Here is a 25,464-nt window from a genome sequence, read left to right on the forward strand (position 1 = left end):
AATATGGAATAGTAGTTGGGCTATTTAGGGAGGCCTTCGGTTCATTAGTATCAATTTCAGTCCCATTTACTGTCTGATGGCTGACTTGTAAAACAACTTTATTGCTGCAACCTTGAATGTTTAGTGTCCCTGTGGTGTGCTTGACATGTCCTTGTAAGTACTGTGTGCAAAGGGGGAGAGAAACCAGAAGCTCTGCTAAATAACAAAACATGGCAAGTACCACTTCAGGACTCCAGTAATCTAAGTGGTAGTGTTTTATTAATTAAAGTCGTGTTCCACCATTTAGTGGTTACTGCAGTTTAGTGGAGATCTGACTCTGCTTAAGGAAGTGGCAGCACCAGATACCAATTCTGGCTTCCCCAACATCTTTTATGCCATACACTTTTTGAGATGGTATGGTTGGCAGCAGTATAATATTATAGCTTCTGTTGCATTCCACTGTTCATATAGAGTACTGAGAGTGACTTGTCATAAGTCCACCTCAGAATTCTCTAACTTGTTGGCTCTTCCTTCTCTGCAAGTTGGAAAAGCAGAATAATTTTAAATTTGTATTCAAGAATTTGGAGTAACTTTATTAGAGAAAAAATAAAATTTTAGTTCACATCAAAGAAAGCAGTTCACTCTGTATTTTAAGAAGGGGGAACTGGTTGGTTTTATTTTGAACATAGTTTCAAAGTTCAGAGACTGACTTAATAAGAAAGTTTTTAGTTTCAGGAATAATTGACTTTGCATATTCTTATTAAAATATACCGAGAAATATCATTCTAACTTAGCTCTCATATTCAGGGTTAAAATTGGTTTGAAGACTGTATTGCTAGTTTAGTGTTTTCACTAATATCTATGAATTCTCTCTGATACAACAGAAACACAAATATATGGGAATCTTTGGAAATAGCATTAGATCCTAAACTTTTAAATATTAACCAAAGTATTAACTTTTCTGAATACACCCTATTCATTCAAATATAGCCTTCATTAATCAAATACGTTCATGTGAGTGCGTAAACACACAGAGCATTTGGAACAATTAGAAATAATTAAAAAAAAAACATCAGTCTCTTCTGTATAACTAAATAACAGTTCTCACCTTTGTTAGTCCTTACTGTTCTGTCTACTAGTCTGTATATTTACACCTGAAGCAATCCTATGCAATTGGGATGAAATGTCACGTTATTAAGTAAATAAATGTTATCAACTTATTTCCGGTCTTCCTTATAAATTTTAATCAAATATTCATGAACTGGCAAAGTTTACATACTTCTACAGTGTACCTACATGGCGAGGGTATTTACATTAGAGAACACAGATTGTTATAGAAGATTGCAAAAGGTATCAATAGGTTAGTATTTCTATGCCAGTGTAAAATGTCTGCAATTATTCCCATATTTATTGACTAAAGAAAAATTTCACACACCTAGAATCTATAATTAAGCAAAAATAGGACTACTTAATGAACACATTGTGGATGCTAAGCGTCTTCCTGGCATTCTTGAGACAGAATATTACTCCTTGTTAATATACTTCAAAATAAATTTGACATTAATCTCTGGAAAAATGTAACTTTCATTCTCAACAGACAAGCAGATAGAATTTATGAATATAATAAAACTAAACTGATTAAAAACTTTATATCTTAATGTCAGATAAAATACAGAAGATAAAACCTCATAATTAACATTTTGTTGAAAAAAACAGTTGTTAATAAATGCAAGCATGTCTTGTCTACAGTAGAACAAGTTGTTCGCAACAAGGATCTTAACTTTGCAGGCTACCCCCAGAAAGTACCTAAAGAAATTTTGCTAGAAAAAGTTGAATGAGCTACATCTATCTTATCTTCACAAGAGGGATCACTGGCTCAATTCAAATCAGCACTTGCCATAAATGCAGCGAAACCTCCTATTGATAATCTTTCACCTTTAGAACAAGCATCCCTCAGTAAGCACAATTCTGATATAGTGATCTTATCTGCAAACAAAGGAAATGCTATGGTTATCCTTTACTCAGATGATTATGACTATAAAATTAGAATGCTTCTTAACACTTACTCCATTATGAATCATGACTGCTAGAGAGCTTCAAAATCACACTAATAGCTTTTTAAAAACAATCTATGAATGTAACAGAGAAACCAGACTAGCTCTCTTTTCTCTTCATCCTCTTCCTCCATGTCTATATGGGACACCCAAAATTCATGAAGTAGACACACCTCTGCATTCAATAGTAGAAGGGATAGATTCTCCAACATGTCTTTTTGCCAAACAGGGCCTCTGTAGCTCAGTTGTATAGACGAAGCCCTTTGGTTGGAAAGACCTGGGTTCTATTCCTGTCCAAGACATGAGGAAAATTTATTTAGTCTCTTTTGACTAAAGGTGAGTTAGCTGGTCTCATACAGAGTTAGAGTTTTTTTTTAACTTGGAAATTTGGGTTTTTCGTCCCTCAGAACAGGCAAACCAGCCCAATAAATGCGCACAGATCTCAGTCATAAAATACATACTTAATCCCTCGTTAGGAGGGCTCAACCCATCTTAAGGGATGGGGGAGGACAGGGGGAAGCCCCATATGAAATTAATAAATCTACCCAGACTACTAAAGCCCCTAAAAGGATGATCACCATTCTTTTTTTTTAAAAACTCCAAACATTTTGTTTCAAGCTCAGTAATATTGTCCTTGATGAGCATGACATTTTAGCAAGCTTTGATGTAGTCAATATATTTATCAATGTTCCTACTGATGATTTACTTGCACTGCCTACAAGATAAGTTCTCTAAGAAGGTTATGGCACTCCTCAAACACTGTATTTCATCTGGATACTTCAAATTTAAAAATACAATATACAAACAGAACTCTGGTCTAGCCATGGGCAATCCTCTTTTGCCAGTTTTAGCAAATCTTTATATGGAAACATTTGAAAACATGGCCCTAGAAGAATACCATCATAAACCAAAATTATGGAAAAGGTATGTCAATGATATATTCTTAGTCTGGAACCATGGACCACCTTCACTTCTGCTTTTTCATTAGTACCTGAATCATCAACACCCTAACATAAAATTCACCTCTGAATTAGAATCCAATGATTCACTCCCATTTCTGGACCTTGTACTAACTAAGAAATCTGATAAATTAAAACGTCTCTATATTTTGAAAGCCTACACATACTGACAGATATCTACATGCCTCAGCCCATCATTATAGACCTCAAAAATTGAGTATTATTTCCACACTAGGAGCAAGAGTCCACTGACTCATCACTGATAAGGATGAATTAGCCAAACAATTTCAGCATTTAAGAAACACTTTCCTTCAAAATTGCTATAGTGAGTACACCATCTCCAGACTACTCAACTGACATGAGACCAGAGAAATTTTTAATGAAGAAGAAACCAGAGGATTCATCACGCTCCCATATATTTACTCTGTTTCCATAAAACTAGCAAAATGACTTAAGGAATATAAAATCAAAGTAGTATTTATCCCCTTATCAAGATGAGATCACTACTAAGATCTACAAAAACCTTGACACACCCACTTCAATATCTGGGTGTTTATCAGCTATAGTCCAATTGCCGGTCATCTTAGCATGGACAGATATAAAAATCAATTGAAAAATGCATTGAAGAAAATGTTCGAGATATTGAATACCATAGAAATAAGCCTCAGCTTTGTCATCACATGTGCTCTCTTCAGCTGATCCACAAGGTTCATGTGAAGGCATAAACACGCAGAACGTTAAGAACAATTAGAAATAATTTAAAAAATAACATCAGTCTCTTCTGTTTAATTGCATAGCAGTTGTCATCTTTGTTAGTCCTTACTGTTTTGTCTACTAGTTTGTATATTTAAACCTGAAGAAATCCTGTGCAATTGGGGTGAAATGTCGTGTTACTAAGTAAATAAATGTAATCAACTTAATCCAGTGTTCTGCCTTATAAACTTTAATCAAATACACACACACACACACACTGTATACCTGTGTGTGTGTGTGTACATTTACACTCCAGCTAATGACTTTAACTTGAAGGTTGAAATATGCCAACATTTGAGAGGTGGGAACTGGGTTATTTTTTTCACTGTTCATCATCATCTGTTCCACATTAGCCCTCAGATATAATAGAACACTCAGATTTTCAAATAGCAGTATGTGCATCACACGAGCATGATACTTCCATTATTCTATCAAAAATGCAAATGTAAACAAAAGTTTTTTACCACCAAAAATTAATAATGCATTGTGCCATTCTTGGCTGTAATAACTTTTTTCATGCACTATGGAAAACATTTTACTAATTTCTTTTAGAAAGTGTGTGGTATTATGCTCAAGTTCTCATTTGAGAACTTGTGTCAGTAAATTCCACTAATGAAGGGCACCACTTCGGTTATGCTCTAATTCGTATTCTGGTTCATCCCATCCATCAGATGTTTTCAGATTCAGGTTAGGGGTCTGTGCTGATCACTTGCAGTTTTCTAGTATTGTTATTTCTTTCAGACCAAGTGTTAATAACTATTACTTTATAACATGAAGCATCATTATTGTGTTGGGAGATGTAGGGCCTTGTACTATAAAATCACGTGGTAATTTTATGGGTAAATGATTGTTCAGGATATGATTTAGGACCTAGCATTGATGCATTGCTAGTGTGTATGTGTGTGTGCATTAGTTTCTAATCCATAATACAAGATCCAACTCACTATACTGCTTCTTGTGACATCATTGTGACAACACAATGGTGAGAGGGTCGAAGGGAAGCATCCTTTATACCCAAACATATCCATCACTAGTATATATTATCATTTATTGCTTCACAAGGATGATTTTCATTTCCCTGCAATCCAAATTCTGTGTGCTTTTGTTCACAACTCTTCTCTGAAAATAACATACAGCTTTCTGTGTTTTGGAAACATGTGGCTGATTGCATCTCTAAACTCAGATGTTCTAAGTTGTAAGAAGAGATTAAGAAACCATTATTCTCAAGGAATGACGGCTGATTATTATTCCCTCTGAAATGCTGTTAACTCTTTTCATGCATTTTTTTGTTCAATATATAAGATCAAGGGTTATACTCAAAATTGATGATTTCTAAAGAAACTGTTAACTGTTAATCTCCCTTTTAGAACACAGTGTGTATATTATGTAGTCATTCATTTTTTTGCAATCTGTGAAAGGTGTCTCATGACTTTTGATAAGATACTGTTATGTTTTTAACTAAAGAACATTTTTGTGAAGCATTTGACTAACATGTTCTTCAGATAAATGTTCTTGAATATATATTATGATCAACTTTTTTTTTTATATATTTAATCGAACCAGTTATAGGTGTGATACCACAGCTTTGCAGGTAAAAAGTAAATAATCAATTTAAAACTGCCAAAAATAACATACAATACTGTACAATTATTATTATTATTACTATCCTAACGCCCCATGGAGTCAAAGACTCATCTAGGAGGCCCTTGTCATACACACAGTTCATCATACTGCACCTTAAACACATTCAAATTCTCTGCAGACACCACCCTCTCAGGCAAGGCATTCCACTTGTTCACAACTCTGCATGCAAAAAACTTGCTTCTCACTCCCCTGCTCACACCCTCCTTATATAACTTACAGGGATGACCTTTGGTTTTGCTCCTGATCTCTCACCATTTTCTGTAAAACCTCTTCAACATTGATCCTGTAACAACCCCTTACTAACATGTAGGTCTCATATCACCCCTCTTTCTCTTATCCACTAGACTGTGTAAATTGCATCTTCTCAACCTTTCCTCATACTCGGCATTCTAATGATCAGAAACTACCTTAGTCAGTCATTTCTGGACCCTTTCCAACATCTCTTTGTCGTTTGGAAAACCAGGTGAACAAATCTGTGCACAATAGGCCATGTGTGGCCTAATCAGAGCCTTATACAATGGAACAAGAATCTCGTTATTTCTATCATATCATTCCTTCATATCATTCCTAGAATTCATTGTGTTGTCCTCAATTTTGTCAATCTGTTCCCTAAATTAAATTTCAGATCCTTATCCACTATCACCCCAAGATCCTTATTTCCTCTACCTCCAACAATATATTCCCACCAAGCATAAATTCTACATCCCATCTTTGTTTCCCAAATTTTAAAACCTTACATTTTGCAAATTGAACTGGTATACCCATTCCTGTGCCCATTCACTCAATCTATTCAAGTTTTCTTGTAAGGCCGCAACATCTGCTCCATCTTCATAGTTCATCCCAACATTGCATTGTCTGCAAACAACTGAATATCCACATGTAAATCTTCCCCAATATCATTAACATACAGGTTAAACAGCAATAGCCCTAAAACAGACCCCTGAGGCAAGCCACTAGTGACTTTCCCTTCCAGGATATTGCTCCCCCATACACAACTTGCTGATACCTATCAGATACCCAGTCTCCGACCCAGTGCACTAATCTAATATCCAACCCCATCCTCTCTAGTTCAACTATCAACTTATCATGTGCTAATCTATCAAAAGCATTTGCAAAATCTAAGTATACTACTGTGTATCCTTCTCTTCTGCCCAATGAAGCCATCATCTTATTGTAATGAGTAAGTAAGTAGATTACTAAAACATGACCTCCCTTTAGCAAATCCATGCTGTCCATCAAAGATAATAACCATTGTTGTCAATCCAATGCTGAATCCTAGTTATCACCAGCTTCTTCACCACCTTAACCACAACATCTGACACACAGATAGACCTATAATTTGATGTTTGAGTTCTATCACCTCCTTTATGAAGCAGCACAATCTTGCCCTCTGTCTACTCCTTTGGAACTCAACCCTGTGCAAGACTCATATTAAAAAAAATATCAAGGAAGATGCCAACTCCCTGTACATTCTTTCAAAATACGTGGTAATATATTATAAAGTCCCACAGCCTTATGAACATCAAGTTTGCTCAATTCCCCATATACCTCTTGCTCACTTACAGTCAGTCTCCTCTCCTCATCATCTACTGCTCTCAAACATCTCCATGATATCACATTCACTGGAATGAAAGACCTTTATGAACTGCTGCTTAAGTATCTCCACTATATCTTCTGCAGTATCCGAAGAGGAAACAATCCTAGATGTAAGTATATTAGGGCCGATATCTGAAGAAGTAAAATAGCGATTGAAAGATAGAAAGGGAAGTTATAAATAAGAAAAACAATGACATAATAATGTGTAAGAAAGATGTTTTACATCAAACATCTTTCTCTACCTCCTTTTCAATTCCAAAAGGTGATTTAGAACTTAAGTATAGGTCATATCACTCTATATAATGTTTTAATTTACATTATATAATTATAGAATTTTGAATAACTTTTCTGTAGGCATTTTATGATATGCCTTTTCCAGACCTACTAGACTTATTTTTCTTGCATAATCTCATTATATTTTAATAATTTCTTGATGTTTGTCTTGAGCCTAGCTTGTTCTTTCTCCAATTTTTCTTAGCTTCTTCTCAAGTGTGGTGGTATAAAACTTACCTGGAACTCATTTATTTCTCTTTTTTATAGATGGATACTATGAGTGCTCTATTCCAAATTATCTGAAATTTGATTTTCTGAATTCTTCTGAAAATTTCTGAAATGAAGCCTTCCTAATTATGAACTGCAAACAGCGAAAAACGTTTATAGCCCCATATTTTAATATTTCTGGTAGAATATCATCTATTCATGAGTCTTTCCACATTTCAGGTTTTTAATGGATTTTTTTTTTTATACCTTGATATGTACTTGTGATTTGCATTCCTCTTGAACTTCATGAAATAAATTTTCAAAGTAATTACTGCAGACATTCAGAACATCTTTATCTACAATTTTTATGCCACTTTCCACCCTGATTCCTTTTCAATACTCTTTCCTCCATTTCTAAGATTTTTAATAGCTTCTAGAAATGTTGCTACTTTTATAATATTCTAAAAATATAAGAGAGCTACATAGCTCTGTATTCTTGCAGGGCATCTGCTCACTTATTTGAACTTTTGATGTGATTTCTTCTTCTTCCTCCTGATATGTCTCTTCATGAGTCCACCATGTTCAGATTTTTTTGTCTTTCCAGGCAACCACATGGTCACATTTAATAACATGATCTATTAAAGTAAAGCACTAAGGTTGATATATGTGATTTTGATACCACATTTAATCTCACTTTCTTTATTAATGTGATTTGTATAGGTGATGAATAACAGAGGAGATAGTATACATCCCTTTCTTATATATATACTGAATTTAATCAAACATTTTCCTCTATCTCCTTCAATTCCAAAAAGGTGATTTAGAACTTAGGTATAGGCTTAAGTCTCACTGTCCAAATCAGTGAGTTTTCTTCATTTTTTGCCACTGAATCAAAATCTTTCGTTTTTTATTGAATAATACTTGCATATTTGTGTGTGCAGTTCATCTCTGAAAGCTGTTTATCATTTGATTCTTGTTGAAACTTTTGTACATATTTTTCTTTTCAATATCATATTTGCATTTGTCCTCTTCAAAACTAAATGTGATTTTTCTTTCAGATCCCCCTATATGTTGTTGAACAACTGTTCAAGAACATATAGGGAATTTGAAAGAGAAAGTTCTCCCTATATGCTCTCCTGAATGTGTGAAGATATCAACAGTAACACAGTATGAGACTTTTCTCATGTCTTATATCTTCTCTTCCTGTACGCTTATGTATAGGTTTAGGTTGGAACATGATGTTTCTTAATAATGGTACTTGGTGGATTTCTGTTCCTGCTGAACAGAAATCGAACACATATTTACCATTATTGTTAGCTTTGCCCAAATTTTCTCTAAACATTTTTATGTGTCTAGTATTCCTTTCCTTCTCTTCTTGTTAGATATCTAACCAGCTTTTCCCTTTTCTTTTTCAGTCACCTTACTTAACGACATGAAAACCCATCTCTTTCTTCCTATGTTAACAACCAAACTTATTTGTGCCTATGGTCCCTTGGGACCATAGGCACAAATAAGTTTTGTTGTCCAATTTTCCATTTCGAATTTGTCCACATGATGCTACTGAAAACTATCTGCCATTTAAGAAGTTCATCTTCATGCTTAATGTTGAATACTTAGCTACTTTTTCTGTTGTCTGATCACTGTTGCCAGAATGTGACATGTTATAGTTATTTTTGGCAGTATCTCAATGGCATTAGACCAATATGATATTTTTCTAATTCTTCTGAAAGGTTCACTTCTCTTTCCATGATATTCGTCACTTTGATTGTGCTTATCTTCTCTGTATCCCCTTATTTGCAGATCAAAACAACAGGGCCATGTTTAACTAGCAATGCCTCACCTGGCATGACATTTCATCATTTTCCCATCACATACGTTATGGTGTAAGCCAATTCAGAATATAATTCAGTTAGTGAAGTCATATTGTCTGTTCAAAATTGTTTGTTCAGTATTTAAATGAAATCTCTAATAATGGAGTGCACCAAGAAGGTGAGGATTAGACATTGGGCCAGAAGTCCTGGTTGGTGTTCCACTCTCCACATTCTTTATAGGCTGTATTGAAGGTCTCCTTCCAGTTACCTAGCTTTGACTGTTAAGAAACTATGAGTATTTCTTGAAAATTGTAAAAATCAAGTGATTGACTTTTGCATGAAATTATCATCCCATTCACTATCTGATTATACAAGCATCCTAAAAAGCTGCATAATTTTTATTTTATTTTATTTTGTAAATGAAATAGATATTTCATTGAGAAAGATGTCTTCTTTAATTTTGTGGAATTATTTCTTAGGGATAATCATCTTTATGTTTCACTCACTTCCACAAATATTCAGGTAGTTTTATGAGTCAATTGCAGCAACACCAAACATGGAAGCAATGTAATCATCTTGTTACATCATCACTTCTGTCTTGATTACATCATGAAGTGATGTCCTTGCAGATCTTTCTGTTTTAGAAAGTGATCAAAATTAGATTGAGCCTGATTTTGTGAAATCAAGGCGATGAATCTCTGTACTTGTTCACACATGCTTGCAAAGTGACACACGTTGTTGTATTGGAGGATAAGCTGCTGCTTGCCAGAATGATGCCTTCAATTTTCACAGTTTCCGGTGTAGTAGAGCATTCAGAGTTCATACCAGTGCTGATGTCTACACATATGCACTTATCCCTGTAAACAGCTGTCATTCACCAATTGGTGGAATATTTTCTATAACAATCAGAAGGTAATTATGATCCTGCTTTACCTGTGCTGACTAATTTTCAACTCATTCTGCATCAATTTCACTGCTGTATTGCTGATGTGTGTTTGGGAAAGTCTAATGGAGAGATACATCTTAGTTCACACCATTGTGGTGTGAGCATACTGAAATTACTTTTCAGTAATAATTATTTACATACTGAAATTACTTTATAGTATCTCCACACTTTATTTTAATATTGCTGTTCATAATATAATGACATTTATTTAGATTAATTCTTTTGTGGAACAAATCATTTTAATAGGCAAGAATGATTTAGCACAGCATTTTGTATGCAGTGACAGTTGAGTGTTGCTATTTTATTAACAGCTAATGGTTATCATATACTGCTTGTAGATCTTAATCCTATAAATAAATTTATTAAAAGTTATTGTTTACTGTAAAATGGCTGCTTATATACTTTGAGTCTTATTGTGAAATAACATAACTTGTTTTCTAAGCATTCTGTTATGCTGAATACCTTCTTTCTTGACTTAAATAGCATGGAGATCTAGTTCTTTATTGTATTCTTCTCTTAAGAAAATGTATAAAAATTAATATGTATTTCAGTTTCAGACCCCATCAACACCAACTTCATCAAAACTTGGAAATACAAATGATGAACCATTTTCAGGAAAATCTGCAAAGAGTAATGCAAGTTGTACAAGTGGAATATTAGGTATATGTTATACTTTTTTTTGTCTTTAACATCATGATCATCAACAAGTGATTTTAATTTTTTTTAAATAACATTTCTGCCTATGAAAAATTGTAAACCTGTATCACACTGCAGGTGGGGGAGTGCCTCTATTATGCAATCATAAGGGCAATAAAACATTTGCTATTTGCATTAAACTCGGATCTTTATAAGGACTTCTTTTTCATCTTACCAAACAGGGGTCACCCAGCCAAGAAGATCTTGTAGCCCCAATTGCTTCAAAAATAATTCTCCAAAACCAAACTAAAAACTGCAGGTGAATTAAGAATTGGATAATCTAAGAGCTCTGTAGAGATAACATGATACTTTTTTAAGCTACTTCAGAGACCTATGGTAAACCATGTAAGATAGCAGATGAACAACGCAGTTGTAACTCCTGAAGCTGATGATATCTTATTTTTATTACTTTTTTGACTTCCTGACATTTATTTTATGTCAAAAATACATTGTTTTTTAAAATAAAAAAAATGCTAATCCCCAAAAAAGATTGTATACTTGTATAGTTCCTCCCTCAAGTAAGTGGATGGGTTTGTTATTGTTGCTAATATCAGACCTCCTCCTACATTGAGTCAAAAAAGACTCATTACAGGAAGTTTACACATTCACATAAAAAAGACGAGGCAGTGCCTTAAAACCCATTCACAGTTTCTGACTCATTACACTTTCAGGCAATGCACTCGCCAACCAATGTTCATGAAAAAAATATTCTCCTCATTCCCTTGCTCACACTCTCCTTATACAGCTTCCAGGGATGGCTTCTTGTTTTACCTTATCTTCCTGTAGGGGGGTGCATAAGGGTCAAAGCTGTATAACTGAGAGGAGACCTCCACACAGCCTTTAAAGGAATGCAGAGAACCGACCAGGACTTCTGACCTAATGTCCAATCCTCACCTTCTCGTGGTGCACCCTGTTGGGTATCTACCTGGATACTGAACGAACGAGGATGTGCTGGCAATTTGGGATTTAGCCAACCAACTTGTATTCTTATTGGCTTAAACTAATATAGAAAATGATGGTACAACATGACAAAATTTCATGCCGGCTGGGGCGCATAAAGCAGCATAAAATTGAATTTCATATTGAAAAGAATAACATTTAAGAAAGTTTTAAAGTGAATAAAAGTTGAGCAGCTCTCAGATGTGAACTGTGGACTAAAATACACAAAGATTATTGAAGAAAAAATGAAAGAGTTTGAGAACAGAAACCAAACCTTGGAGATTCAGTGGCAAGCCTTGAAGAAAACCCTGATTGATTCAGCTAGAGAGGCATGTGGTGAGGTTGTCTGGAAGGATAGAAAAATCAGAACTCCATGGTGGACACAGGAAGTTAAAGAGGCAGTGAAGGAAAAGAAGAAAGCATATCAAAAGTTCCTGGCAAATAAGTCAGCTTGTGCTCTTAGAGAATACAGAGACAAATGCAAGAATGCTAAACACTGTGTAAAACTAGCTAAACAAAAGTCATGGGAGGACTTTGGCAAGAACATAGAAAATAAATATCAAGAAGGTGGTAAGATATTCTGGAGGTTGTTGAAGAAGCTTAGAAATGGAGGAAAGAGTGCTGTAAAAGGAATTAGAGATGATAAAGGTTACATGAAAACAGGAGAAAAAGATATCCTTGAAGTATGGAGTAATTACTTCGAAAAATTGCTAAATGAAACAAGCAGTGATAGCACAGTGGTAAAAAACACACAACAGGCATACAGTCAGGAATACATATCCATACTTGAAGTAGAAAAAGCCATCAAAGGCTTGAAATGTGGAAAGGCAGCAGGAGTAGATGATATTTGACAGAAATGCTGAAATATTGTGGTATAAAAGTCTTACAGTGGCTGCACTGCATAGTTCAGAAAGCCTGGACAGAGGGACGAATTCCTGATGATTGGAATAGAGCTCTAATAGTACCCATATATAAAAAGGGAAATAAAACTGAATGTGAGAATTACAGAGGTATTTCCCTACTGAGTGTTCCTGGTAAGATATATGTAAGTATACTTGAGAAACGGTTGAGAAGAATTATAGAAGAAAAGCTTGGTGAAGAGCAAGCTGGATTCAGGCCAAATAGAGGCTGTCAGGATCAGATCTTCACTTTACGACAAATAGTTGAGAAAGCATGAGAATATAACAGAGATCTGTATTTAAGTTTTGTCGATCTGGAAAAGACATATGGCAAGTTGCCAAGAGAGAAGCTATTCAATATGCTACAATTATATGGTGTCAATGGGCATTATATCAAGCAATACTTAGTCTGTATTTGAGTTGTAAGTCGGCAGTTAGAATTGAAGGAAGTACAGAAAGATGGTTTAATGTTAAATCTGGTGTGAGACAAGGATGTACATTATCCCATCTGTTATTCATTATCTATATGGATCACATTATGAAGGAAAGTGGTATTAAACATGATATGAGAATTGGAGATGTTAATGTCAGCTCTTTGCTTTATGCAGACGATGTTATACTTCTAAATAAATCCGCTACAAGCCTGTAAGATTCTCTGACTAAATTGAATAACTGTTGTAATAGATATGGTATGAAGATCAGCATTAAAAAGACAAAGACAATGAAAATAGCTAGAATCATTGAAAATGTCAACTGCATTGTGAACGGAAAACCTGTGAAACAAGTAAAACATTTCAGCTACTTAGGCACGATCTTTTAGTTAAGATGGTAAATTAAATATGGAAATAGACAACAGAATCATCAAAGCTGGTATGGTAGGAAGTCAATTGAATAAATTCATATGGAACAAGAGAGAAATTATCGGAACACTAAATTAGCTGTATACAAGATGGTGTTCAAACCAGTTTTAACTTATGGATCTGAGAGCTGGATCAGAAGTAAATCACATGACCAAAGACTAGAGACCGCAGATATGAGAGTCCTGAGAAAGATTATAGGCGTGAACAGATGGCATCAATGGCAATATCATATTAAAAACGAGGATATTAGGAAAGAACTTAACATTGTCAGCATCCAGGAATGCGTTAGCAGAGCTAATCTCAGGTGGTATGGTCACTTAAACAGAATGGGCGAGGAAAGATTAGCAAAACAAGTGTTCTCTGCCAGGTTGACAGGAAAACGACCCAGAGGAAGACCAAGATATAGGTGGATTGATACGGTACAAAGTGCCTTAGACGATAGAAATATAAGATCTGATAATGATAGTATTGGAGTCTTGACTAGTGATATACTGATTTGGAGGAAAATAGTAGATAGGAAGTTAGTAATGATGTAAATTTTTCATGTAGTACTATCATATCCTGTACACTCATTGAGGGGTACATGTCAGGAATTTGATAATGATGATGATGATCCTCTACTCCATGAAAAATCTTCATATTAATCCAGTAACAATCCCTCACCAGCTTATATCTCACTTATATCCCTATAAATTCTGTCGTGGACTGCACCACTATTGTAAGTTTTCACTATTACATCCCGATTATTGATTTTTCAGGTTGTAAAAAAATAAGACTGGCAGTGGTGTCAGATTTCTGTACTAAAATCTGAGCACATACTGTATATTTAGGATTTAAGTAAGATCCTAGACATACAATATGTGTTTTGCTACGATAATTCTCTTGTATACTCAAAATTCAATCTTAACTTAAAAATAATTAAGTAAATTGATTCTTCAAATTTCAATATACAAAAACAAAAAATAGTTTAATAATACTAAAATACATTAAAAGAAATTTACAGTATTATGAACTTTAACTGCAGTAACTCATCATAAAATCTAATAAGATAATGAACTAATTCACATCCTGCATGGTTTTTTTGGGCCCAAAATATACCAGTTAAAAAGAACATTAAGACTTCTAACTGCACCTGGGCATCTCTTGAAGTAAACGTTTCTTTATTTCTTCAGCATAAAAAACAGTTCTTCTGAAAACTTTCTTCTGAAAGTTTGCGCCTGATGTATTTTCAGGATAAAAGATTAAGCCAATTATATAATTTCTTGGTATCTTTAATTTATAGTATAACCAAGTGAAGAAACTTCCAACAACCTTCTCTATCTCCAGAGTAATTTAATAATAAGGTGTGACACCTTTTGACAACTCTTATATGGAAATATGATTTCTGCATTACTCTGGGTCCTGCTCCCACTGAAGAGACCTCAATACAGATCGAAACTGGTCTAGGTAATGATCCTTCCTATAATACATAGCATTATACATGTCTGCAAGGAGATGTGGTTTGCATTATGGGATACTAAGGCAAGTGATGTGAAGTCTTAGCTTCCTTATACGAGTTGCCCCAGTCCTGAAAATATTTCATGTGCAAACTTTGTTTGCTAAAACTTGGATAAAGGATTAAACTAAGTATATAATTTCTTGGTATCTTTAATTTATGACCTAACTTGAATCGGAATGACTCCCTATCCTTATCAAAAATATGAGAAAGTTTGATTCGAATAACACATCATTGAAGGTTTTTTTTTTTTTTTTTTTTTTTTTTTTTTCCAGTTACTATTAGGACCAAGAATGATACTTTATATGTATTTTATATCTATACCTTAAAACTTTCACTCATGTTAATGTGATTATTTTCTCTAGATTATTGGTTCCTGTGTAACTCATTCCACCCTAATACGGATTAGGGTGGAATGAGTAATACAATCTTTTAATTCTTAGGTAATTATATTTTGCTGAAACCAATAACTTCAGTACTTTCCATGAAGCTAAAGTATTAGCTTCAGGGGAAGTCAAAATCACAGTTTGTGGCATGACCTCCTGATAAACAGAAGGTATGAAGCAATTTACATCCCATTCCATGAACGAGAAAATCACAAGACATTTCATTTCTACCCAACATGAATGTGTTAAGAACTTTTTTTATTTGTCTTCTTCTCCCACATATATGCATATTTTTATAAAACTTTAATTTTTTTTTCTGTGATGTCCTTTAAAGATGACTATTTCAAGTAAAATTATGGGTATTTTAGATGTTTTATAAATTAACAGTGATTTTAATTTATTTCAACTATTTGTAGGTGCTGCAGAATTAACTAGAATGTTTCCGACTCCTCCTTCTTTGGAACACAACACTGCCCCTTCTCCTTCTTGCCTTGGAGGAACTGATGTTACAGTGTTAGAAACTGGAGAATCAATCTTGAGAGACCGTATTGAATCCTTTCCAGATGGAAGTAGCAGTCCTTGTTGTGAAACTGTTAAGGTAAAATTCTTTTGATAAGATGTTATTGATAAAGTAGTCTCTCCACCTCCCTGTCCCCTTACCTACTGCTTTACTTTCCATGGTTTCAGTTACCAGCAGTCAACCCTGGTCCAAAAATATTAAATGGAAAATTCCAGAAATAAACAATTTGTAAGTTTTAAATTGCGCGCCATTCTGAGTAGCGTGATTCAATCTTGTGCCATTCCACCCAGGGCATGAATCATCCCTTTGTCCAGCATATCCACGCTATATGCTACCCACCCATTAGTCACTTAGTAGCCATCTTGGTTATCAGATTGACTATAGCAGTTCTTGTGTTCAAGTAACCCTTATATTTTACTTAATAATGGTCTCCAAAGTGCAAGAATAGTGATGCTGGCAATTCAGATGTGCCAAAGAGAAGCCGTAAAGTGCTTTAAGTGAAAAGGTGAAAGTTCTCGATTTCATAAGGAAAGAAAAAAATTGTATGCTGAGGTTGCTAAGATTCCATTCACATAACTTTTATTATAGTATATTGTTATAATTGTTCTATTTTATTATTATTTATTGTTGTTAATCTCTTATTGTGCCTAACTTATAAATTAAACTTTATTTATCATAGGTATGTATGTATAGGAAAAAACATGGTATATATTAGAGTTCGGTACTTTCCGCAGTTTCAGGTATCCACTAAGAATTTTGAAATATATTCCCTGCAGATAACGGGGGGGGTGACTACTATATTTGGGATTATGGATGAATCAAATAAGCTTTGAAGCCATATAATGCCTGTTAATTGTGTGTTTTTCTGACTGGTTTGCCTGTTGTGCAGGATGAAAAATATGAATTTTCATGCAGGGGAACCATCTCCATATAAAACTAGCTTACTCATTTTCAGTTGACCCTCATACAAGTTCTTTGCATCCTAAATGGGATTCAGACCTAGGTCTTTCCAACAATCATTGATATCAGCTGAGAAATGTAGGCTCTTTCATCAGATACTAAACAGATTGATAGCTAAAATAATTCATGCCTATTTTAAATGACATATAATATTGGATATTATATGTCATTTAAATCAAAACATTTATACATAATCGTTGACCAATTTTTTATTATATATATATATATATATAAATAATAAAAAATACATTATATATCATTTTTAGTGAAAAGGACAAAATAATGCTTGAACTACAGAAAATTGACTATATTAAATGTTCACATAGAAATACTACTTCTTTGATCTCTGTAAATTTGTTATAATGAATCATCTGTACACTCATAGCCTTGAGATTTCATGGCATTAATTCTAACAGTATCAATTCTGATACTGAACACACACACACACATTAATTTTACACTTATGATGGGCAACAGCAACATTCCCACTGACAAAATTCTTATCAGTGGAAATGGAGAGAGCAGGTTATTATTATGGAACACCTGCTATGTGTTTCTGTTTAATTAATTAATTTTTTCAGCACTTATTTCTTCATCGCTATGGCAATCACCATTAAAATTTGACATCCTGTTTTTCATTAGCAGATGAGCACCGGTTATTCTGCCACCAATACTGTAAGTAAAAGAGGACTCATTGTCCATCTTGGGAAGATGATTGTCAGCATTGATAGCACTGGACATGTTTGATTTCTTTTAGGCAGAAATTGAAAAAATTGAAAAGCTGGAACAAAGTACACTTCGAAACTATATATTGAGATATAAGAAGATGATATAATGACAAAAAATAGTAATGAAATTACACTTATATAAAGAAAAATTATTTAATACTTGCAGAATTTTCAGTTAGATATACAGCCATGTTAGTACATACAGATTTTCATCTGTATGTACTAAACATACAGATGAAACATACAATATATGATTAACTATAGGAGGATAACTCCATCTACAGCTATTAGAATTCAAAGAAATAAATACTAAATAAGTACTAATTCTTGAAACACAGGAATGAATAGAGAAGTGTTACTTAGGATGATTTCCAAAATTGGGAAAGTTTAAGAGTTAGTAATTTTTGTTGACGTTAAGCTGTGAATGTGGGCTTTACAACTATCTTTATATAACCTTTCAAGTAAAAAATAACTTCTGTGTAGGACCAATTTTATTCTAGTGAGTTTGATGCCTAGTGCATAAAACTTGGCTGGCCAAACTAGACTTATCAGACTCATAAAGTAGGATATAATCTTTTACTTTATTCAAGTGTATGCAAACTTTGTTTGCTTGTACAGGTATCCCTTGCTTAATGCTGGATTGATTAACGAGCCAAAATTAATTGCGACAATCCCTTTATACACGCGGCAATAGTTTTAATTAATGCACCTTTAAATTTACCAAAATTCCACCAAATACGACATCATTGCTACAACCCATAGACATGGGCGTCAATGTGACTTTCAAAGCCTATTTTCTTTAAAAGACATTCTGAAAGGCAGTAGAAACAACAACGAAAGAAAATGCGATTAACCTTCAAGAACTTTGGAAAAATTTTAACATTAAACAGGCAATTGAAAATATTCATGATTCATGGGAGCAAGTGTCTTCTGATTGCATGAGAGCTGTTTGGAAAAACCTTTTACAGAATGCGCTAATCACTTAAGTGGTTTTCAGAATCCTATGAACAACGTGGTTGAAGAAATTATTGCAATTCATGAAGACCTTAGTTTTGGTGAAGTTAATGCAGGAGATGTTAAAGAATTATTGGATTCAAATTCAAAAGATTTCAGTGACAACAATCTTCTTGAAATTAAACAACAATACGCATATGAAGAAAACAAACAAATGGAATGTGAAGATGAGGTTCCAAAGGAGATAATAGTCAAAGAACTGGATGGAATATTTCACAGTTTAGAATCCATTAAGCAGCAAGTAATAGATATGGATCCAGATATTAATCGAAGAATGCTTTGATTGCTGAGGTCTAGAGAATCATTTTGCTTGTTATCGTAGAAATTATGCTGATAGGGAAAAAACTAAAACTGTTCAAAAGACACTTGATAACTTTTTTTGATAAAAAATCATTAACTAATGTAGGTACAAGCATTTATTAAACATTTTCTTTGCATTAATTTTTTATCTTCCCTAAAAGAGTACCATATAAAATGAATTATCATCATCACCAAATTCCTGCCATGTATCCTCAAGGGGTGTACAGGATATGATAGTACTACATGAAAAATTTACATCATTACTAACTTCCTATCTACAATTTTCATCCAAATCAGTCTGTTACTTGTCAAGACTCCAACATTATCAGATCTTATATTTCTATCATCTAAGGCACTTTGTACCATATCAATCCACCTATATCTTGGTCTTCCTCTGGGTCGTTTTCCTGTCAACCTGCCAGAGAACACGTGTTTTGCTAATCTTTCCTCGCCCATTCTGTTTAAGTGACCATACCACCTCAGATTAGCTCTGCTAACACATTCCTGGATGCTGACAATGTTAAGTTCTTTCCTAATATCCTCGTTTTTAATATGATATTGCCATTGATGCAATTTGTTTATGCTCATAATCTTTCTCAGGACTTTCATATCTGCAGTCTCTAGTCTTTGGCCAAGTGTTTTACTTCTGACCCAGCTATCAGATCCATAAGTTAAAATTGGCTTGAATGCCGTCTTTCATACAGCTAGTTTAGTGTTTTGACTAATTTCTCTGTTATTCCATACAAATTTATTCACTTGACTTCCTACCATACCAGCTTTGTTGATCCTATTGTCTATTTCCATATTTAATTTACCATCGTCACTAAAAATTGTGCCTAATTAGCAGAAATGTCTTGCTTTTTCTATACCTTTTTGTTCACAATGCAGTTGATATTTTCATTGCTTCTGCCTATTTTCATTTTCTTTCTCTTGTTATTGCTGACCTTCATACCATATCTATTACAAGAGTTACTCAATTTAGTCATGGAATCTTGCAGACTTGTAGCGGATTTATTTAGAAGTATAACATCATCTGCATAAAGCAAAGAGCTGACATTAACATCTCCAATTTTGATATCAGGTTTAATACCACTTTCCTTCATAATGTGATCCATATAGATAATGAATAACAGAGGGGATAATGTACATCCTTGTCTCACACCAGATTTAACATTAAACCATCTTCCTGTACTTCCTTCAATTCTAACTGCTGACTTACAACTCAAATAAAGACTAAGTATTGCTTGATATAATGCCCCATTGACACCATATAACTGTAGCATATTGAATAGCTTCTCTCTTGGCACCTTGTCATATGCCTTTTCCAGATTGACAAAAAACTTAAATACAGATCTTTGTTATATTCCCATGATTTCTCAACTATTTATCATAAAGTGAAGATCTGATCCTGACAGCCTCTATTTGGCCTGAATCCAGCTTGTTCTTCACCAAGCTTTTATTCCACAATTCCTCTCAACCGTTTCTCAAGTATACTTGCATAAATCTTACCAGAAACACTCAGTAGGGAAATATCTCTGTAATTCTCACATTCAGTTTCATTTTCCTTTTTATATATGGATATTATGAGAGCTCTACTCCAATCATCGGGAATTCGTCCCTCTCTCCAGGCCTTCTGAACTATGTTTCTGAAGGTCTGGACAGAGGTATAAATGTTTTCCAGAGCCACTGTAAGACTTTTATATCACCATACTTGAGCATTTCTGGTCGAATATCATCTACTTCTGCTGCCTTTCCACATTTCAAGCCTTTGATGGCTTTTTCTACTTCAAGTATGGATATGCATCCCTGACTGTATGCCTGTTGAGTGTTTTTTACCACTGTGCTATCACTGCTTGTTTCATTTAGCAATTTTTTGAAGTAATTACTTCATACTTCAAGGACATCTTTTTCTCCAATTTTCATGTTGCCTCTATCATCATTAACTTCTTTTAGCACTCTTTCTTCCATTTCTAAGCTTCTCCAACAACCTGCAGAATATTTTGCCACCTTCTTGATATTTTTTTCTATGCTCTTGCCAAAGTTCTCCCATGACTTTACTTTAGCTAGTTTTACACAGTATTTAGCTTTCTTACATTTGTCTCTGTATTCTCTAAGAGCACAAGCTGACTGATTAGTCAGGAACTGTTGATATGTTTTCTTCTTTTCCTTCACTGCCTCTTTAACTTCCTCTGTCCACCATGGAGTTCTGATTTTTCAATCCTTGCAGAGAACCTCACCACATGCCTCTCTGGCTGAATCAATATGGGTTTTCTTGAAGGCTTGCTACTGAATCTCCAAGTTTTGGTTCCTGTTCTCAAACTCTTTCATTTTGTCTTCAATAATCTTTGTGTATTTTAGTCTACAGTTCACATCTGAGAGCTGCTCAACTTTTATTCGCTTCAAAACTTTGTTAAATGTTATTCTTTTCAATACGAAATTCAATTTTATGCTGCTCAAGACTAAATAGTGATCGCTTCCAATTTCAAATCCTCGCTACACTCTGGTGTCCTGCACCAGAGAGAAAACATCACTATCAACAATAACATACTCAATGAGACTTTTGTTATTCCTTGCCTCTTCTCTCCATGTGAATTTGTGCACATTTTTATGTTGGAACATGGTGTTAGTAATAACCAGTCCATGTCCTGAGCAGAAATCCAACAGGTATATGCTATTATTATTAGCTTTGCTCTTTTCTCCAAATTTTCCCAAAATATTTTTGTATGTCTGACAATCATTTCCTACTCTGCTATTTAGATCCCCAACAAGGACCAACTTTTCCTTTTTCATTGTGTCAGTTGCTTTTTCTAAAGCCTCAAAAAATTCCTCCACTTCTACCTTAGTAGAACCTTCTGTGGGGACCATAGGTACAAATAAGTCTCATTGTCCATTCCCCATTCTGATGTTAGTCCACATCACTCTACTTGAAACTGCCTGCCATTCAAGGTTAGCCTCGTATTTTGTGTTGGCTACTCCTTCTTTTCCTTGATTGTCATTTCCTGAATATAACATTTTGTATTTATTGCTCAGAAAGATTTCACCAGTTTTTGTCTTTTTTGTTTCAGTCATCCCTATTATGTCAATCTGGTACTTATCTAGTTCCTCAGCTAGCTCCATTTCTTTGCCATTCACAGATCAGTGAATGGCAAAGAAATGGAGTGAATGCTGGTCTAACACTGATCTTTGCCAGATCAGTGTTAGACCAGCAATATTGTAAGCTTCCTCAAAAGATATTGTCCTGTATCCTTTGATTATTCGTATGATTATAAGGCATTGAACTCTGTTTAACTTTTGTCATTTTATCTTAGATTTTAGTGCATCTTTCCAAGTTGTTACAGCATAAGATATTAATGGTAGTATAGTATAGCTCCAGTGTATATTGTTTTCAGTGCTCATTGTCCTAATCTCCACTTTATCCTTGACTTCTAGCTGACTAAGCTAGAAGTCAGCAAGGATAAAGTGGGGATTTACTGTTTGTGTACTATTTACTATGTGTAAACTTTTTTCAACAACATATAAGATGTGCTTATAAAATGTTTTCATCTATTGTTACTCCCAGGTATTTTAGCTCACTGGCTACCTCTAGAACTTCTCTGTTTAGGAAGACTGTTACATGTTGTTTTGAATTTTTACATGAGTTGTGGAGCACTTTAGACTTGGTTCTGATTTAAATCCTTCTCACATGCCCACTCTACAATTTTAAAGAGTTCCTCATTGGCCATTACTTCTATCTGTTAGCCATCATGTCCCTGAATCATTATAATTGCATCATTGATAAAATCTATGGCTTTTGTTTCAGTAGTGAAAAAAAGTCTTAATAATGAGTCGTACTGGATTTTCCAGAAACCTCGGAAGCCTCGTTTGATTTCTTTCAAGCTGTGGTTTTCAATATCATGGTAAAGTTTTTTTGGACATTTGAAATTTCTCATTTGAGTAATTATGGCTGACAACCATGCAGCATCAAAGGCTCCTTGTACATTGAGTGAGATCAGTAGTATTTTTTTTTTTTCTTCTGTAGACTCTCTCTTCTGTGAACTCTTTAATCTCCACAATTGTGTCTGTCTGCTGTGCTTGATTGAGGTCTAAATGCATACTGATTGTTGCTTTATAGGTCACTTGAATAAGCAAAGTGCATTATTCGGTTTATCAGAAGTTTTTCTAGTACCTTACCAGCAGCGTTTATGAGACTAATTGGTCTGTGTTTGCTAATTTATATAATAATTTTTGAGATTACTTAAATTAAGGGGATATTAAATCCCACATAGTTTTAAAACTGAATAAGAAACTCAAGGATGGAATCAGAGAGTTTCTTGCCGAATATAGTAAACTATATTAAGTAATGTTTTCATTGCCGAAATGAAGCTTATTAGCTCTTTATATTTAAGTAATTTTTGAGATGTTTCTTTTTCCTGGTTTGATTATGAGCATAATTTTAGAGCATTTCCATAATAAAAGAAATTACCCTCTCTTTAGGCATGCATTGTAAATTGTTATAGAGATTAATTGATATTTTATGAGTGATTAATATTTGCTTCAGAATCCAACATGATCTTCCATCACATAAGCTAATCTTGTAATTATTATTTAATGTAAATCACTTGTTTGTAAATTAATATTCATATAACTACCTTTAACTTTATTTGATATTTAATTATTTAATCAAGGATATATGTATTAATAGTGATAAGACTCTGTATTAAAATATTATTAAGTTTATTTTATTTATTGCTATGTTAATATAAGAATTTGTATTCAACATTTAACTGCATATTAATTGAAATGTAAATATTCCTTATTTGTTCCTGTATGTAGATGTATAACGTTATGCAATGCCTCAGTTTTATTATATTTTGTTTGGGTTGTCATGGAGATGTATGTAAGAGCGCAAGTTTAGAACAGAGCGTGGTAGATCAGTATTGAAGGGCTGGAAAGGATTTTAGTTGAAGAGAGCACGAGAACAATTTCGACAGGAAGAAGGAATATATAAGCTAGGAACGCTGAAAGAATGATTCATTCGGATGGAATCGGAGGCATCCATTCGTGGAATCAGAGTGCGATAATAACGAGTCGGCGAGTCACTCAAGTAGCTAATTAAAGTCTACTAGTCAAGGAGCAGGTTAGCTAGTAAGTTGCAGAACAACAAATAAAGCAATGGAAGATAGCAAAGTAACAACCGGATGACTAGCGATAATTTTGTTGAGATTTAATTCCACACCGACCTTTCAAGGACACATGGAAACTTGAAGCATAGCACAGAGTAACTAAGAGAATAATTAGAGGCAGCAAGGTTGAATTTAAACGATAGCTGTGTTAAGAAATATAGTGTCTAAAAGATTAATTAAATGCCGGAAGTATAGGCAACTGTGCGTAAAAACTTCAAATTAAAGAATTAGTGTGTTACCTTAGTTCATGGGTTATTAGTAGAATACTGAATTGGTCAAGTGATGTCAAAGGTAGTACAAGCATTTTGATCTGAGCAAGAACGTTTAACTATGTGAATTGCGACCGTTAATTTATTCAGTTATTACTAAGAAGATTTGTTTTAATGAGTGCTGTTAATTGTTTTTATGTGTATACAGTTATAAGAAATGTTCGTATATAAGTAGATGAACAAGGAAGATTACTGGTTAGAATTATCCATCTATTGATATTCCTATGCGGAGATATGAGTGTGTTTCTTCCTAGAATATCCCTACATTAACAGTAACCATTGTGGAGATTAGCTGGAGTGTGGAATTAAGAGTGTATACTTGCGAAGAAGTGTTACTGCACTTTTATTGTATTTGAAACTTAAGTAACTATGAGATATTAGTGTAATTGATCGCTAAGGAACTTTATGACATTGAACTTTATTAAATAATTAAATGAATCTTGTGAAGACTGTATTTTAGACAACAGATTAACCATTGCCTGAAATTGTATGACTGTATTACCAGATGGGCTCAAATGTTTATAATACCTTATTCAGTGATTTAAATTAATGTGTATAAATTGTAAGCCTAAATTAAATGTTTGTTTGTTGATCTAAAGTTGTATGTTGCCTGAATCTCTTTTATTAGATTAAAATATTCGAACCAAAGTGGGTGAATTAAATAAGTTAAATAAACTCGGCCAGTATATATAATAATAACACATAAAAGAGAAATAGGTGAGAGTTGGTTTTACCTTAATTCTTGAACTAATTAGATATAGAGTGGCGCAGTCAATAAATATAAATTTTCTCTATATTTGGATCAACTAGCAACTTATTTTTTGTTTAAGAACATCGTAGTGATAAACATGTCGGATCCAAAGTATGGGTTAAGACGAAATAGGATCCATCAGGAGTATGTTGCTGGCTATTCTGTCCTCTCCAGGAGTTTCTCTTGGATCCAATGATCTTAATATTAATTTGATTGCATTAAACACAATTTCATATCATTAGGAGTGTCTATGTCTGTTTCCA

At 34.0% G+C, this 25,464-nt stretch overlaps 1 protein-coding gene across 1 annotated transcript in view; it reads left to right on the forward strand.

Annotated features, from left to right (window-relative positions):
- The window catches only part of LOC150092894 (mediator of RNA polymerase II transcription subunit 13-like), a 557,023-nt gene that overhangs the window by 310,063 nt on the left and 221,496 nt on the right, over nucleotides 1-25,464 (forward strand). The window contains exons 12-13 of the mRNA XM_090414065.1: nucleotides 10,774-10,882; nucleotides 15,914-16,095. Of these exons, the coding sequence (XP_090270191.1) occupies nucleotides 10,774-10,882; nucleotides 15,914-16,095 (291 nt within the window). The remainder of the gene's footprint in view (nucleotides 1-10,773; nucleotides 10,883-15,913; nucleotides 16,096-25,464) is intronic.

The sequence above is a fragment of the Typopeltis vanoorti genome, chromosome 24 (genome assembly GCF_054136105.1).
Source record: "Typopeltis vanoorti isolate ZY-2024b chromosome 24, IOZ_Tvanoo_1.0, whole genome shotgun sequence".
Taxonomy (NCBI): Eukaryota; Metazoa; Arthropoda; class Arachnida; order Uropygi; family Thelyphonidae; genus Typopeltis; species Typopeltis vanoorti.